A 16,600-nucleotide genomic window follows, 5' to 3' on the forward strand; every position below is an offset into this window, starting at 1 on the left:
AAAATAAAAAGTAAACTTTCAGCGGGTATCAAAATTATATCGGGTAAAATAAGGTACCTAATAAAAACAAAAACCGAAAAAAAACCCTATTCCCCAAAGGATTTAAAAGTTTTATTCTGCTTTTTTTTTCTTTCTTTCTTATTTAGTTTACTTAAGGTAAACTTTAACTAAACGTAGTTTATGCAACATTAAGCTTGCCAACTAAACTACAAATCATATGTAAATAACAATTAAAATCAAAAACATCTTAATTATTGTCATATAAGTCAGTGGTTCCCCCATCAAAACAATCAATTTGCTTGCGTAGCCTCCCCCTTTAAACTTTAAACAAAATGCTTTTTAACTCAAATTTTTATAAAATTAGGAACATTTTGCAAAAAAAAAGGTGCAGCATAAAAAATTTGGCTAATAAGCCAATTTTCAAATATCTATATTATCTCCATAATAAAAAATAAAATTTTTGCAAGCTTTAAAACGAGTTCGAGCACGCCGTTGTTTCATTAGAAGGAAAATGATTCCTGGGTTCAGTAACACCTGATCTTTGTTTCAATAACATCTTTTGGATTTTCATTAATTACTCATTAGAATGCATACTATTTTTGAACAAGTTCACACAAATGATTTTAACTTCACTATTTAAAGATTATTCTTTACGCGCTTACATAGCAATGTATGATACAATTTCTATAAATATGAATACGCAACGAACGTCAGAAGATCTGTGTACTCTTGTTCTCAAGTATTTTAACTACACTTTTGCTTCGTGTGTTTGAGTGTTAACGCGACATAATCTATCCCCATTCACAAATATTATTTGCCATGAAAATATTACCTTTTTTTCTATTTAAATTGACATACTTATTTTTTAGTTTTTTCACGGAAATCACCGTAGCCCCCTAAAGAGTCTCCGCGGTCCCCAAATTTTACTTTTTTTTCTTGTGGTCCCTTAAAAATGAGCTGTGCCTCACTGATTGAGTTATAAGAAGAACATTAAGTGACCACAAATTGAATTTTTGTAATTTCAATAACAATATTTTTTTAAAATCGCTTTTTTTTTGCTACGATATTTAATTTTTAAAACATTTAATTGGATTTTTGAAAATTAAATGAGGCCACAAAAAAATGCCGATGTACCAATTGTTATTGGCTGCAAGGGTATTGCAATATATTAATAAACAAGTAAGGCTTAATACTAAAATTATTGTATTTCATATGGCAACATTAAAATTTGCGAAAAAACGATATTGTTATACAAAAAGTTTACAAATATGAAAATAGTGCGATACGATAAATCTTTATTAATTCAAAATAAATTTTAAATGCAAAATCTGTACAAGAAGAACAAAAAATAAAAAAAAATGAAAAACAATAACCAAATTTTTTTTTTTTTTTTTGTTTTTATGTTACATTTTCTTTCCTTATGGAAAACAAATCTTTTTTTTTTCTTCTTCTATATTTTTTTTGTTTTCTCGTAAAGAAACACACAATGAACAGAGGGAAAGTCCTTTGAGATTAAACCTTCTTTCTAATATTATGAACCAAGTAAGGAAAAGAAAAAAATCAGAAGAAAAATAAAATTTTGCAAAATAAAATACAATAAGAGCCCAATATTAAAAATTTATGTAGCAAAGTTTAAGTACAAGGTTTCCGTTACGTAAAGGTATAAGGCCCTTAACTATATTTATATGAAATATCAAATAAATTATTTATGCTTAAATAATTTTAAATAAAATATTAAATATTTTTTTCTTTATTTTATTTTGTATGCTTTTATTTAAATCAGCGACACTTCAAAGTAAGTAAAGAACTAGTATATTGTAAAGAGAACCTTATTTGTATACGCAATAACAGAAAAGTGCTGTAGGGGAACTCGTTCCTTAATAATTTTTTTCCCGTTTTTTGTTTTTATTTTAGTTCACCTTTTTATATGTTTGATAAAAAATGTAATTATTCTTTTTTTTCTCTCCGATTTTTGAACAGCAATCCTTGAAAAGGAAAAAAAAACTGTTTTTAAATAAAAAGTTCAACATTGAAAACTGCAAATAAAAAATTGTCATTCTTTTAAAAACCTTGAAAAAAGAAAAACTGAAATCATCACATTAGACCAACCTTTCCCATTTCATCCTTTCTGTTTTTTAATTTTTTCTTATTAAGATTTTTATGCGTATTCAACTTTTATGACGAAAACATTTTATACGCAGATAAGCGAAAAAAAAATAAGTAAAGATCAAAGCCCTTTCGTACTGACACGCATTTTAATGAGTTTTTTGCGACAAACAGGACTCTTTTTTTTTAATATTCTTTGTATGTTTTCTTTTTCTTTTTTTTCATTTTAATTTTTATTGTCGGCACGTCGTCTTATGATGTTAAAACACACACTCTTATAAATAATGAACCCAGTTTAAAGTTTAAAATTTTTTTTGTCTTTCTTTTTCTGATTATTTTTATTCCTTACATTTTTATCATATGTGCATGAATTGTGTATGCAACTTGTCATATTAAAAAGTTAGAAAAAAAAAATTAAATGCTCCTTAGAGTATATTTTTCATATTATATTATGTGTCTTAAGATTTCTTAAAGAGGTCTTTAAATAATTATTTCCAAGCGAAAACAATTAAAATAATTGCTAAAAGGGCTCTGTACTTTACTTTAAGTGTAAACACAGATTCATAAATTACATACCTAAAAAAAAGAGAAGAAAATGTCCTAAGAATTTTCCAAGAAAAAAAAAGCAACAATAAAATGAAAATATTTCAAAAATTCAAAACAGAATTTTGTCTTTTTCTAAGACCTTTTAAAACATAAATAAAGTATTGTTGCACTTTGAAAACCCATTGCTATCGTGTACTGTGAATTGTCCTTTGAGGTTAAGTTAATTTTTTAAAATTTAAGGTTTATTTATGCTAGGTTTATGAAGTTATAAGACAGGATCTCCTTAGATGTGCTGAGAGCTGGGGGGTAACCAAATTTAATTCATTGAAAACTTTAGTCAGGGTGTATATAGAATGGCAGATGTTTTACTTACATAATAACTTAACTACAGTGTTTTAATCTGGAGTTAGTGGCAACTGGCAGAGAATCGCTTTTTTTGTTAATAAGTTCTACTGAAATCATAATATGCTCTCGCCATTAACCAAATACTGCAATCAAATATTTTTTTAAGCTATGTTCTAAGTGGCTAGAGTAGGAAATAATCGATTTTGGAACATACATTCAAACAGTACTCGAACCCCCTTCTAATATTTTTATCAATTTTGTTTGATGTTTGTGATTTCCATACGCCTACCCAAACTTTACTTCTATATGTATCTTGGTATCTTTCCCTCTAGTTTATTGTCTTTTCAAGCCTAGTCGCCTTGATGCCATAATCCTTTTCATTTAAAAATTTTCTGTTTTTTTTTTTTTGGTTTTTTTTTTTTAATTTTTACTTTAATTTTTTTAACGTTTATTTAAAAATTGTAAATCTTTCGTAAAACAAAATGAAAAATAAAATAATTTTTTGCTTATGTTTTGTGGAATTTTAAAAATTTTTTTAAAATAAAAAAAAAATTATTTCAATTTTTTATTTTCTTTTTTTCCTTGCTTCTTTACTTTCATTTTGTTATTTTTCTCATATTTGTTCCTTTGTATGCGGTATAGAAAAATATGCAATAAAAATTTGGTGGGTGAAAAATAAACGGGGAAAATATAAAGTAAAAATTTTTAAAATTCACTTTTTTTTAGAATTTTGCAACAAAAATTAAAATAAAAATTAAAATAAAAACAGGACGTGTAATAAAGTAAATAAAAAGACAATATTTTCATTAGTTCAACGAATTAGAGAACTTTATAAAGGACAGAATGGAAAATATAAGAAAATATTTATTTATATAAGCAAATTTAGAACACTTTTACCAAAAAGAACTGTTAAATATTAAGGAGCAGTAAAAAGGACTATTAAATATTCAAAAACTAGATGACAATTTCAAAGATTGTTTCTAACAAATTTTTACCAAACATTAATTTGGAGCACCTAAACCTATGCAATTTTTAAAATTTGTTAAAGAAAATCCTACAGTAGTCTACATCTACAGTAGTGGAACAGTACAACAGTAGTCTAACAGTAGGTACAACAGTTTTATTATTACAGTTTGTAGTAGGTACAACATTGAATATTTTTAATACTGCCATAAAATCAACCAAAAAAAAAAACAAAAAACTTTTAAGTAAATGAAATTTTATTATTGTAACAATTATGTGGTAAAAATACTTAAGTTATTATAATAAAAGTATAGAAAATAAATGACAAAAGTAACTTCCTTATCAAAAGGCAATTTTTATACATTGCATTCTCATATAATTACAAACCATATTCTCTAACAAAGAATACAACATTGTGGGTTAAAAAAACTCCATTTTTTTTTAAATTTTGGTTTTTTTGTTCTTTTTGTCTCTTTTTAGTTCTTTTTTTACAAGAGAAAATAAAGTAAATTCCTGTTGTTAACCACAAGTGCTGTATAGTTATTATGGTAACTGTATTGGAACAAAAAAAAAATGCATCATGAATTCTATTATGCAAAAAAGCAAAAAAATATTAAATAAAATCTTATAGCGGAAAGTTATAGAATAAAATTTTAATATATAATAAGAATTCACATATACATACATGCAAAATAGTCTAATATACATGAAAGTGTATTGCATAATAACCATATTGTTAAACAAATAAATAAAATGTATTGTTCACACATTGAATTTTATTTAAAACGTTAAAAGACTGAAAAAAAATGGAAACAGAATGTATAAAAGTTAATTTTTTTATCGGTCTGTTCGGTTTTTCAAAGAATTTTTAAATTTTGCAATTTTTATTCGACTTCCCATTTGAATGTTTGAGCTCTTAATAGACTCTTTTTAGTGGAAACTCAATTTGTCTTTTTTAAGCTCTGTTTATCACAGTGTACACTTCTACACCCTTGAAGATAGAAAGCTGAAATTGAATAGGTCTTTACTAGAAACTTATTTTCGTAATTTAAAATTTCCGTGCCATGTATTTTCGAAACTGAAAGTTTTTCCAAATCTCTAGACAACTAACGGGAAAATGCTATCTTAAATAAAAAAATGTAACAGTCTTTCTTAGCTGACGCAATTAACCCCTGAATTCGAGCATTCTAAATGTACAGTCTTTGAAATATTTTATTATATGAATAAAAATAGTTTTAATAATGTAGTAAATTGTTTTTAAAAACAGTATTTTACTTGCTGTCAATTTAAAATAATTGTCAAGGAAAATAAATCTGTAACATGCCTTTACAAAATCATAGTATTTAAAATATTTTAGATTTAATTTAGTGTTAATGATTACAATAATTAAAATTTCAACACTTTTGATTTAAAAGAAAATAATTTGAATCTAATTCTATAATTTTCTTAATAACCCGCAGTGTAAAAAGAAATATAGAATTCAAATTCTCATTTTTGTAATTGCTTTTTTCAATTGCGCTCATTTTGGTGAAATAAGATATGAAATGTTAGCTTACAATCTTCAGCGCATTACTTCAATGCACCATTCCAGTACAGAATTTCAGTGCACTTACCTCGTTATCTTAAGTGCAAAATTTGACTGTATTTGACTGGCAAGTATTCTTCTCGAAAAAGTATGATACAAACATTTGCCTTCTAACCAAATACAATACATTATGAAAACACTAAATAAATGTAAGTAGAATTAAGTTTCTTTTTTTTAAGAATGAAAAATAGTTTAGAAAGTTAGTATTTTATACCAAAAAACAACAAAAAAAAAAGGATAAAATGAAAAGTTATTCCAAAAATGCTTGTTGTATTACTGTGAAAGAAAATTTAAACAAAAAACAAGCAATACCATATTATCATATGTTGGAATGTGTGTATGTGTTAAGTAATTCTTGAAACAATATAGAGTAAATTGTATTTTATATAATATTCTAGCACTTTTCTTTCATTCTCTTTTTTCCAATCAAAAACCGCATTTTAATGAAGTCAAGTTAAAAGTCAATAACAGAGAGAATTGTTTAAGAAAATAGAAATGTATATGTATGTGCAAGGATAACAACAAATAGAAGTATACACTAAACTGAGGAAAATGCACGAAATCACGAACTTTTTTTAAAAATAGGTTACTCTATCAAATATACTAGACATTAGATTAACTAAACAAAAAGAAAACTTTAACACAATTCATATAAGATGGAAAATTTTTTTGGCTTTTCCTAATTTTCTTTACATTGTGTACTTTTGAAGTGTATATGTTTTCTATTGTGCTAAAGAAAACATTGAACTTTAAAACTTGTAATTTTTTTTTACAACACCAAGTAGCAGTATTATGGTTGTAAAAGTATTAAAAAAGAGTGACGGTTTGGCACCACTATATGAGTACAAGAATATTGACTTTATGTTTTACTGCCACCTTTCATAAATATTGATAGATTTACTTTCACAAATTGCCAAATTTACATTCGAAATTTCTAAAGAAAAAACTGAAATTATCATGGTTGACTATTAAAAGTTAAAAACTAAATTACTAAAAACAATATAAAATTTTGCGTTGCGAATGATTAAAAATAATTGCCAAAGCCGCCATTAATATTTTGACAACTTTTACAACTTTTGATTTTATTTAGTATCATAAGGTTAAAGGTTAAATGTAAGGTTAAATGCAGATAAGTAAGTTGTGAAAAATCCTCCTCATTCATTCAAAGTGCTATTGTAAATTTTTTTGCTTTTTGTTTAAATTTTGTTTACAATTTACTAGTTAATTCTCTAAAATTGTTGTAATATTTGATAATTCTTGGAAGCTGACTTTATATCATAGTTTCTGAAAGCTGTTGCGTTGGATGAAAACTTAAAATACATTTTATTTTACCTTAATAGTAATAACTTATTCACGTTAATAATACTTATGTATATTATTTTATTGGTAGATTTTTCAAACTTTCTAAATTTTTATTATTTTTAAATTTTTTTTATATAAGGAATTATGGTTCTAAACTTCAAGTATAAACTTGACCATACTTAATAATAATATTTATATAACATGTTAATTAAGTGTATGAAATAATAAAAGTATAAAAGCACAGGGGAGTTGAATGAACTTTTAAAATAATTCTCAGAAATATTTAAATAAAAAACTAAAATTATTATAAAAAACTTCCTGCTTAATAAAGGAAGATTTTTGTATAGTTTTAAAACAAAAAAATAGTGAAGCTTATAAAAATCAAAGTTGCCTACCTTTTTGAAATATTTTTTAAAGTGGTGTACCATAAGTAATTTGTCAGTAAAGTAAATGCAAAACTTTTAATAGCTATTCACAAAAACCAATATGTAAAACTATTTGTGTGGGACGTAAAATTACCAATTCAACATGTTCAAAACTCTACTCTTTCCCAAACTTTTCTCTAACTCGTCAGAGGCAAGGTAACACTACCTCGTAAGTTAAGCATTGTTAAAGAGTTGCATAAAATTATGAAGATGACCTCAAAATAATTATTTCAAATTATATGAAAAAGTAAATACTGACTATGGCACGGATTGATCAACTTTTGCGATATATCAGACCTCGAAACTGGACTTTTTAACGGGCCTGTTTTATATTTTTGACCATTTTAAAGGAAATATTCAACCGATTTACTTGCAATTTCATATACAGAGTGATTCTGAAAATTTAGAACAACATAATATACCATTGGTTAGAAGATCGAAAATGGGTAAAACTTTTGTTGCGACTGGGTGCCAAATCTCAAGGGTTTCCGAGTTCCAGGGATTTTAACGAGTTTTCACGAAATTTTTACTTATACAGGTCTTTTTGATTGTAACTTCAATGCTGAAAAAGATAGGAACTTCAAACAAACAGTTTCTGAAAGGCCTAGTTAAGGGGCTTAAAAAAGACATGTCATTTTATGTACCTTCGGAATACTAGGCATTCGAACTTTAGGGAAATTCAAATTTTTCTCTTGTTTTATTTTTCCAGTTTTTTCTAACTAGATAATTTCGTTAGAAATTTTTTAACACCTTAAAATTTTTTTATAGAATTTTTCCCAGCTCTTTAAACTTTAATTAAAGTCCTCAAACATTAAAAAAATTTTTATGTTACAGAAGATATAGTACAAAAACCACAAATTTTCTGAGCCACAAATTTAATTAAAACCAAACCAGATTTTGCTAAAACTAAAATTAAATTCAATTTAATAATCAAAAAATTTGGAAAAATACGAATCCCTTATCTAAAAAATTTATAAATTTCTCAAAACGAACATGAAATTCGCCTATGAAATTCACCTATTCCGTAAAAAATTTATGCTTTTTCTTCTTTTAAATCTGTTTCTATTCAATCACATGTTTAAAATTGATTGCTTTACTGGAACACCTCTTTAGTTGCATCAACCGTATGCGAATTTAGTTTTTGTCGAAATTTGTTTAAAATTTATTAATCGCATTAAATTATTAATAAATTATTTTATTGGCTTCATAATGTTAATAACATATCATTTACATACTCCATTTTGTTTGAAAAAATAAAATTTTATTATTAAAAAAAATTTTTTTCTATTAAAATAAATGTCAAAATTTGTATGGCATGTCTTTAAAAATTCGCTCCAGGTGGATAATTTTAATAACATCAGATGCCAAATGGTGTCTAGATTTCGAAAATATTTTTTTCAAATTTTTAAAGTGCACCCAATGTGAGAAAAATGCATTTAAAATTTTCAAACCATATAGGTACCATTTCTTATAAAAATTGGCAAAAATTAAAAACCGGTCAGTTTTCTTTACCAAGAAAAGTTTCGAAAAAAAATTTTTGATTACTAGATTTTTGTTTTGCTTTTAGTAATACAAAATTAATTTTAGTTTTTCTTTTCAAAAATTTCAAATTTTTAAAATAAAATTTTGTTATTCAAATTAAAAAGTTTGTATAAAATTTCGTTTCGATTTTGTTATTATTTGTTGGATTTCAATAATAACATTAAAATTCAGATTTTTTATCAAAATTGCGGCTCTTCAAAATGTCAACCGTTTTCTCAAGTGACTATTGTCACCAAAAATCAATAATAGTTGACAATTACAACGCTTAAAATCTTTGCCTTTAGTCTTTGAAATGGTTTTCGCGCTATATCTACTGTAACATAAAAAATTTTTTAATGTTTGAACACTTAAGTTAAAGCTTAAGCAACTGGGAAAAATTTTATAAAGAAATTTCAAGGTGTTCAAAAATTTCTAACGAAATTACATATATAGTTGTATAAAAGTGGAAAAATAAAACAAAAGAAAAATTTGAATTTCCTTAAAGTTCAACGTTTTAGAACATATCTACGGAACTAATTAATTGAATTTCTTGAAATTTTGATATTTGAGTTACCAGAAGTTACTAATGAACTTTTCGTATAATTCAAGCGGCATAAAATGAAACTTTACTAAGAGCCAAATTTACATTTTTCTAGGTATCTTAACTTAAAGCTTACGAACGCCCTAAAAATTGGAAAGAAGTATTTAACAGATATTTTTATAATATTCTGTAACATTTTCACTTAACTAAATAATACACATTGCGGTCTGTTATGTGCTAGCCACATCAGATTTTTTTCAAATATCTTATTCATTTCTAATCGTTTTGTATATAAATTAAACAAAAATAATGATAAGCGAAACTACAGATTTGTGATTTCCCATAACTTTGTAAAGAAAAATGAGTACTAGAACTTTTATATAAAAGAAAATAAACTCATTTGCTTTTCTAAATTTCCCTCACATTTTAAATTAATATTGCACTCCCTTATGTCATAAAGTATGTCTCCAAACTTTACATAATAAAACATATTATTATTATTATTGTTATTAAATCGTCTGATGCAACCATAATTTAACAAAAGAAAAACTATTATTTATTTATAAGGCACAACATAAAAAGAAAATCCTCTTTTATTTCTGTGAAAATAATTCTTATATACAATGTATAAAATGAATTATATTTTTATATACAATGAGTTTTATACATTGCAGAAGTAGAAAACTAAAGAAATAAACTAAATTTACGATTTTTGTTCCTTAAATACTTAAAATATTTCTTCAATTGGAAAAGAAACTCTAACCGTCGATGAAAAATAAAGGGATTGGGGTGTTGCGTGCCGCCAATTCTAGTTCTTGTTATTTTGATCTTGGTGTTGGTAAAGATGGCTCTAATGTCTATACTTCGGGGATTTAATTATACTTAACTAAGGATTAAACATCAATAGTATTATAGCTCAGTCCTGTTTTTTTTCATCATCAAAAGATGACGATTTTGCTAGGCAATTTGATACCTCCAATTTGCTTGATAATTGATGCTAGCAATTTGCTTGACAATTTGTGGTGCTGGTATATAAAAAAAATTCTCATTTTTACAAACATGTACTGAAATAAGTAATCTAAACCATAGCTCTTTCAAGGCCTTCTTTAAACAGCACAATTTAGAACTAAATAAACTTTTCCTAAATTTTTAAATAGCATTTTTATTCAATTAATATATTTTATTTAAATTTAAATTGCGGAAAACTCTGTTTCGTTTTCTCCCATAACTGCAACATTTACCTTTAAAATAATTCACAAATAAATTTTCCGGTATGAGAATCAATAGATAATTTAAATTTAAATTTGCAAAATTTTTTATTTTTTCAAAATCGGGTAGAAACAACAGAGCAACTCACCAACCTAGATATATGCAACCACTTCTTTTCCAAAACTTTAATCTAAGTTTAACGCAATATTATTTGTTGGGTTTTTTTGTATAAATGAAAAACTAAATAAAATGATTTCTTTCTTTAATTTTAAAATACCCAAAGGCTTAAATATTTTCTAAAAAAAAAAATATGATAACGATACTTCAAAACGATGCAATCTAAGAAAATACGAAAAAACTGAAATGAATTTTTAAATTCTTTTAAAATTGGTTTTTGGCAAACTTTCATGCAGCAATTTACAAGTTTATATAGTTTCAATTAAACTTTAAAATAAATATTACTATGGACCAAAAAAAAAAAGAAACCGGCTGAATTTGAAATTTCATTAAATTTACATAAAAGTTTTATAATTAAATATTATGAATTCAAATTCTAACTATTAGTCTTAAAGGATAACGATCCAACTACAATATTACTTTAGTTTAAAAATGCAAAAGAAGTGAAAAAAAAATGGAGGATTTCATAAAATTTTCATGTCATTTGAATTTTTTTTTACTGTAACGTAACAATTCTGTAGTTTTGTTCATGATTTCTCATCCAAAACGAATTAAATGTTGCCTTAGTAGCTATCAAGGATAATCAAAAAAAAAATTTATTTTCCAAGAAAGTTTTCTTTAAATTTTCCTAGTTAACTATATTTTTTTCCTTTTTTACGTTCAGAAAAGAAACCTTATAATACTCGTAAAGTAGAAAAAAATCTCCCACTTTCCTATGTTTTTTTTTCTTTTTTGTACTATTTTTGACCCAAAATCTATTTTAAAAATGTCATTTGAATGGAATGGTCACGTAATGAAAATTATCATAGCAATTTGTCGGTTTCCTTATTGTGTTTTTTTTATTTTTCTCATTTCTTGCCATTTTTTTATAACTTTTTTTTTAGTATTTTATAATGAAAATTAATTTTATTGCAGATAAATGCTACTTATAATAAAATAAAAGACGTACTAAAGATTAAGTTAAATTGTATGTGCCAGTTAAAGGGATTTTCACTTTATTATGAATTAATTACATGCAACTTATACTATAAATATCTTGTAATTTAAGTAAGTTTTGTACTTAATCTGGGTTTGACATGCAAATAAAATTTTACACTTAATGAAATTAAGTATCTTAAGAATGATACATAAAAATCAAGTAAGGCAACACCATTTATCATCAAAAATCAAGAATAAATACATTTTTGAATTACAAAAATCTTAGTCTCATAAATTGTAAAGAAAACAATCTTAGTGATATTTGCTTTGACTTCTCTTGCTTGTTTATAGGCAAAAATTAAATTAATCGTCTTTATAAACTTTATGCATACATTATTTTAAATTACTTACACGAAAACTTCTATTAGACACAAAAAAATTTAACCAAATTCATATATTTATTTTTGTAAATCAATAAATTAATCTTGTATATGTATAAAATATCTATACAATTTTAGCACACTTTGAGATTTCGCCAAGAAATCTTTTTTTTTATAGAATTATTTGACGTCATCTATCATTGAACTACATACACATACATGTATTATTTAAAATATTTACAATACATTAACTTACCTGTTTATATAATACATATCCATCAATTATAGCTATTCCAAATAAACAGAAACCAGTGCTCCAATTTAAAAATGGCTCCAAATCAAAATAACTTGGTACATTAAAATGTATTTGATAAATTCTTATAATTCCTAAAACAATTTCCAATGGCATCGATACATATAAAAATTCTAAAAATAAAAATTTAGTGAAAAAAAATTAAAAAATAAAAAAAAAATCTATTTTTAAATCAAATTACTAATTTTTATTTATCTATTAAATTATTTTTCTTCTACTGATTTTTTTTATTGAATTTTAATTAAACAAAATTTACGTACACGAAAAACAAATTTGGTAAACTTTAATATTGAGATCGTTTTAAATTTTTGAAATGTGGAAAAAATTAACAGAATGAAAACAAAAACGGCTGAATCATAAAATTCAACATAATAGAGGGTTGAATTTGAGAAAAATTTCATATTTTCTAACTACATTCTACTACATTCTAATTACATTTTACTATTATTTGATTTATTATCAACATGGTACAATTCTTATAAAATTGCATACTTTCAGGGGTCAATCCTTTATCATGCAAATAAATGCTCATTAACCAATCAACAAAGCTAAAACCTCACTATACAGCCTATACTTACATTATCTATATGTTAATATCAAAATTCCTTAAATTCGACAATTAATTTTTGCTTGGATCATAAACGGAAAGCGAATTGCTTAAATATTTTATTCTACATATTAATAATACAATAAAATGATAACAAATTCTCAATTGATTTAATGGGCAATAAAGCTTTTGTATTCGAGCATATAAAATCAAATTTAAATATGGTTGTATTGTTTATATTATAAATTAATATTTTTAGAAAACTTTCAATGAAAATTTGATTTTTATTGTTATATAACAATAATTTTATAAACCATTAATTTAATACATAAAACCTTGCCCTCATTCTAAATAAGTTTATTTAGTGTTTTGTAGTACATTATGAAGTTATGAAGAAGTTTAATATTCAAAACTCATCAAGTTTTTCTATTTGCTCAGATTTTAAATTTTACAACCAATAATGCGAAATTTTAAGTGTTTTTTTTTCGTATTACTTTATTTTATGAAAATCAACACAATTTTATATAAAATAGTTAGTCAGTTAGTCACTATAACTTTTATAATTTATTATGCAACAACATTTTATCAAGATAGCAATTTAAATTTAAAATTAAATTATACTAGTAAATTAATCCTTTTTTAATGATAATTTTAAAAATTAAAGTTTATCATTGTAATTTAATATGATAACTAAAATTTTTTGAAAAAATTATAATAATTATTAAAAATAATTAATGATATTTAATCGTTCAAATTCATTCAATACTGCTGAAAAAATTGAATTTCTAATGAAAGGAATAAAAAATTTTAAATTTTCTAATGAAGGTAAACTAATATTTCGAAAACTAAATTTAGCACATATACAGATGTATGTTTACGTATATATGAATATAGTATATTCAGTTAGTCTAGTAAACTCAAAACATTATTAAAATAAATAAGTTTGTAATATTAAACAGAAAAGTTCTACCTCCATGAAAATTCGATATCCTTTACTATTTAGAACAATATTACTTCCTTTGTTTTTTGCATAATATTGACAATAAATCTAGTCTAAAATAGAAATTAAAACTTACAAAAACGATAAACAAACTTCTTACAAATACTATATCAAAATTTTATTGTTATTGGCCTACATACATGCAATACATAGACAGCTATGAGCTATTTTATATTATTGAATATCAAAATATTTATTTATTATTATTTACTCACCTGGAATATTTCTCATTTCTAAAATCCTATGATATCCAATTAAAATAAATGTCATAAATATTCCAAAAATTGAATTGTAAATTATAAATGGTGGCGAATGTAATATCAATTGAAATTTATCATTATCATCGATATTATTGCTATTCATCAATAATGGTGTTGATAGTGGTACTGTATGTCCTTTTTATATAACGTTAAACAGAAAATAAAATAAAATTATTGATATTATTTATTCGCATAATATAGGAAACAAATTTTATTTTTATATATATATGTTTATATGCACACAACATATACTCACATACATACTAATTTTATTTTATATTATATCGTGAATATTCTTGTGAATATGTGTATGTAATGTGTATATCTTTACCTTTATAATTTATACTATTATTATTATTATGTAATTCAAATGTCGCTGATGCTGTATTTATTGTTGACGTCTCTAAATTTATTAAATTTTGTGTCCAAAATGTTACTGAATAAAATGGTAATGGTAATAATGATCTACATATTTCTAGTGAATTAATTGCTAAAAGTAATAATTCACATGCACATCGTATATCATGAAATTTGAATAATATCGGAATGGGATAAATTTCATTTGTTGTTGTTATCGTTTCCGCTGTTGTTGTTTTTGTTGTTGTTGACGGATTTGTCGCAGATGTTGTTGTCATATAATTTTTAGTATTATTATTATGACTATTATAAGAACTGTCACCAATTTTTGTTGTTGTTTTAATAGAATTTTTATTAATATTTACATTATCCTTATTAATAATTTTTTTTTTATTATCAACGTCATCATCATCATCACCATTATGATCATCATTAACAGGAATCGTTTGATTATTTTCTTTATCATTATTATGTAAATTGTTTTGATTATTATAATGACGATGAGAATTATGGTCAACATATTCACTTGATAAATTGAATCTGAAAAAGAAAAGCAAAATTGATAGTATACTTATTACATAATAATATATTGTAAATATTTGCTTCTATACTATAATTAAAAGCATAATACAAAAATGTTTGTGTTTCAATGAATATGTAAGGATAATTTGATACACAATTTTCGTACTCAAGAAATTTGGTATATTTTCAAATTTAACGTAATTCGAACTTATTTTATTTTTATTTTATTATTTTAATATTTGAATTCAATGAAATAAGGATGAAAATTGCCGTACCCAAGGTAAAATTTAGAATCGGAGTTACTCTTTTATTTGCAAACTGCAATAATTTCAAAGAACTTTTACAATATAATTTAAGGGCTATTGAACGATTCGAATACCAGCGCAGGTAATATAATTTGTGCTTAATACATTTTCAATTATACTTAGCTAACAACACAAACTGTACACTATTGTTGGACTAAGTTAAAAATAAATGTAAAAGAAATCAGGGTACAAAGAGAAATGATAATAACGTAAAAAATTTAATTGTCACATTTTGTCTTTGGTAATAAATTTTTTGTGGGCTTCCATTCGATTCGTTACTATTTTCCGCTTTTAATTTTTTTTAGAAATTTATTGTGTCCTATTTAAATTCTTTCGGTGTCTTACTTCCTCTTAAAATGGAAGTTATTTTCATTTTGTTTTACAAAATATAAAAACTTTTTCCTTTCTCTTTTAAATTAACATGACAAAGCTATATATTCTCTTTTCAAAGCACATTATTACTTTGAAACTAGTTTTTTAATCATATTTAAAGAACGTACAATTGTACCTACACATTTTTTGAAAATTCCAAGGAAAAATATTATGACTTATTAATTTTTTTGATCCTAAAACCCCTCCATAATTTAAAATTTTAATTGTTTAAACTATTTTCGGTAAAACTCCAGAGTAATGTGATAACCTCGAGAAATAATTTAATAAGAGCGGCCATCTTTCATATATTTTAAGATTTCTTAAGCACTCTTCAGGTTTGCTCAAGCGTGTTTTTCACTTTGTATTTTTCTAACGGTAAATGAGGACGCTTTTCTGTTAATTTTAAACAATTTAAAATCAAACAATAAAATGCGTGAGAGTTTTTATAGATCTTTGTTCAAATTATTATACAAAGAAGCAAGCAAAGGAATCAATCCTTAAGGTAATCATGAAATTACTATCGTTTCAACTTCCACTTCTTTTATAAAAATATAAAAATATTAATAGGACTTCTGCAATTACAATTCTATTACAAAAATAAATTCCTTCCGCTTTAATTTTTACAGTCCTACTAAGTAAATTATTGTTCTTAGTTTAAAAATTAAATTCAAGTGTCTTTATTTCATTTACTTAATTCTTTCTTGAATACTATCTGAATAATATTCGAAAAAAAGCATCAAGTGCAGTTTTTATTCGAAAAAAAATTATCAAGTGTAGATTCTATTGAACGTCTAAAGAAATATTAGAAAAATCGAAAATTTATACGGTGTTGCAGAATAATTCTAAATAAAAAACTGAGCTTCAATTATAATAATCGACTTTATTAAGTACATACTTAAAAACCAA

At 24.4% G+C, this 16,600-nt stretch overlaps 1 protein-coding gene across 2 annotated transcripts in view; it reads right to left on the reverse strand.

Annotated features, from left to right (window-relative positions):
* LOC129612432 (ATP-binding cassette sub-family C member Sur) overlaps positions 1-15,007 on the reverse strand; it is a 73,669-nt gene extending 58,662 nt beyond the window's left edge. For both annotated transcript variants that reach the window (XM_055526022.1, XM_055526021.1), the window contains exons 1-3: positions 14,470-15,007; positions 14,094-14,273; positions 12,275-12,444 (exon numbers count right to left, since the gene is read on the reverse strand). In XM_055526022.1, the coding sequence (XP_055381997.1) occupies positions 12,275-12,444; positions 14,094-14,273; positions 14,470-14,773 (654 nt within the window). In that variant the 5' untranslated portion in view covers positions 14,774-15,007. The remainder of the gene's footprint in view (positions 1-12,274; positions 12,445-14,093; positions 14,274-14,469) is intronic.
* Between the last annotated feature and the right edge of the window lie 1,593 nt (positions 15,008-16,600).

Source organism: Condylostylus longicornis, unplaced genomic scaffold (genome assembly GCF_029603195.1).
Source record: "Condylostylus longicornis isolate FDR11 unplaced genomic scaffold, ASM2960319v2 ptg000072l, whole genome shotgun sequence".
Lineage (NCBI taxonomy): Eukaryota > Metazoa > Arthropoda > Insecta > Diptera > Dolichopodidae > Condylostylus > Condylostylus longicornis.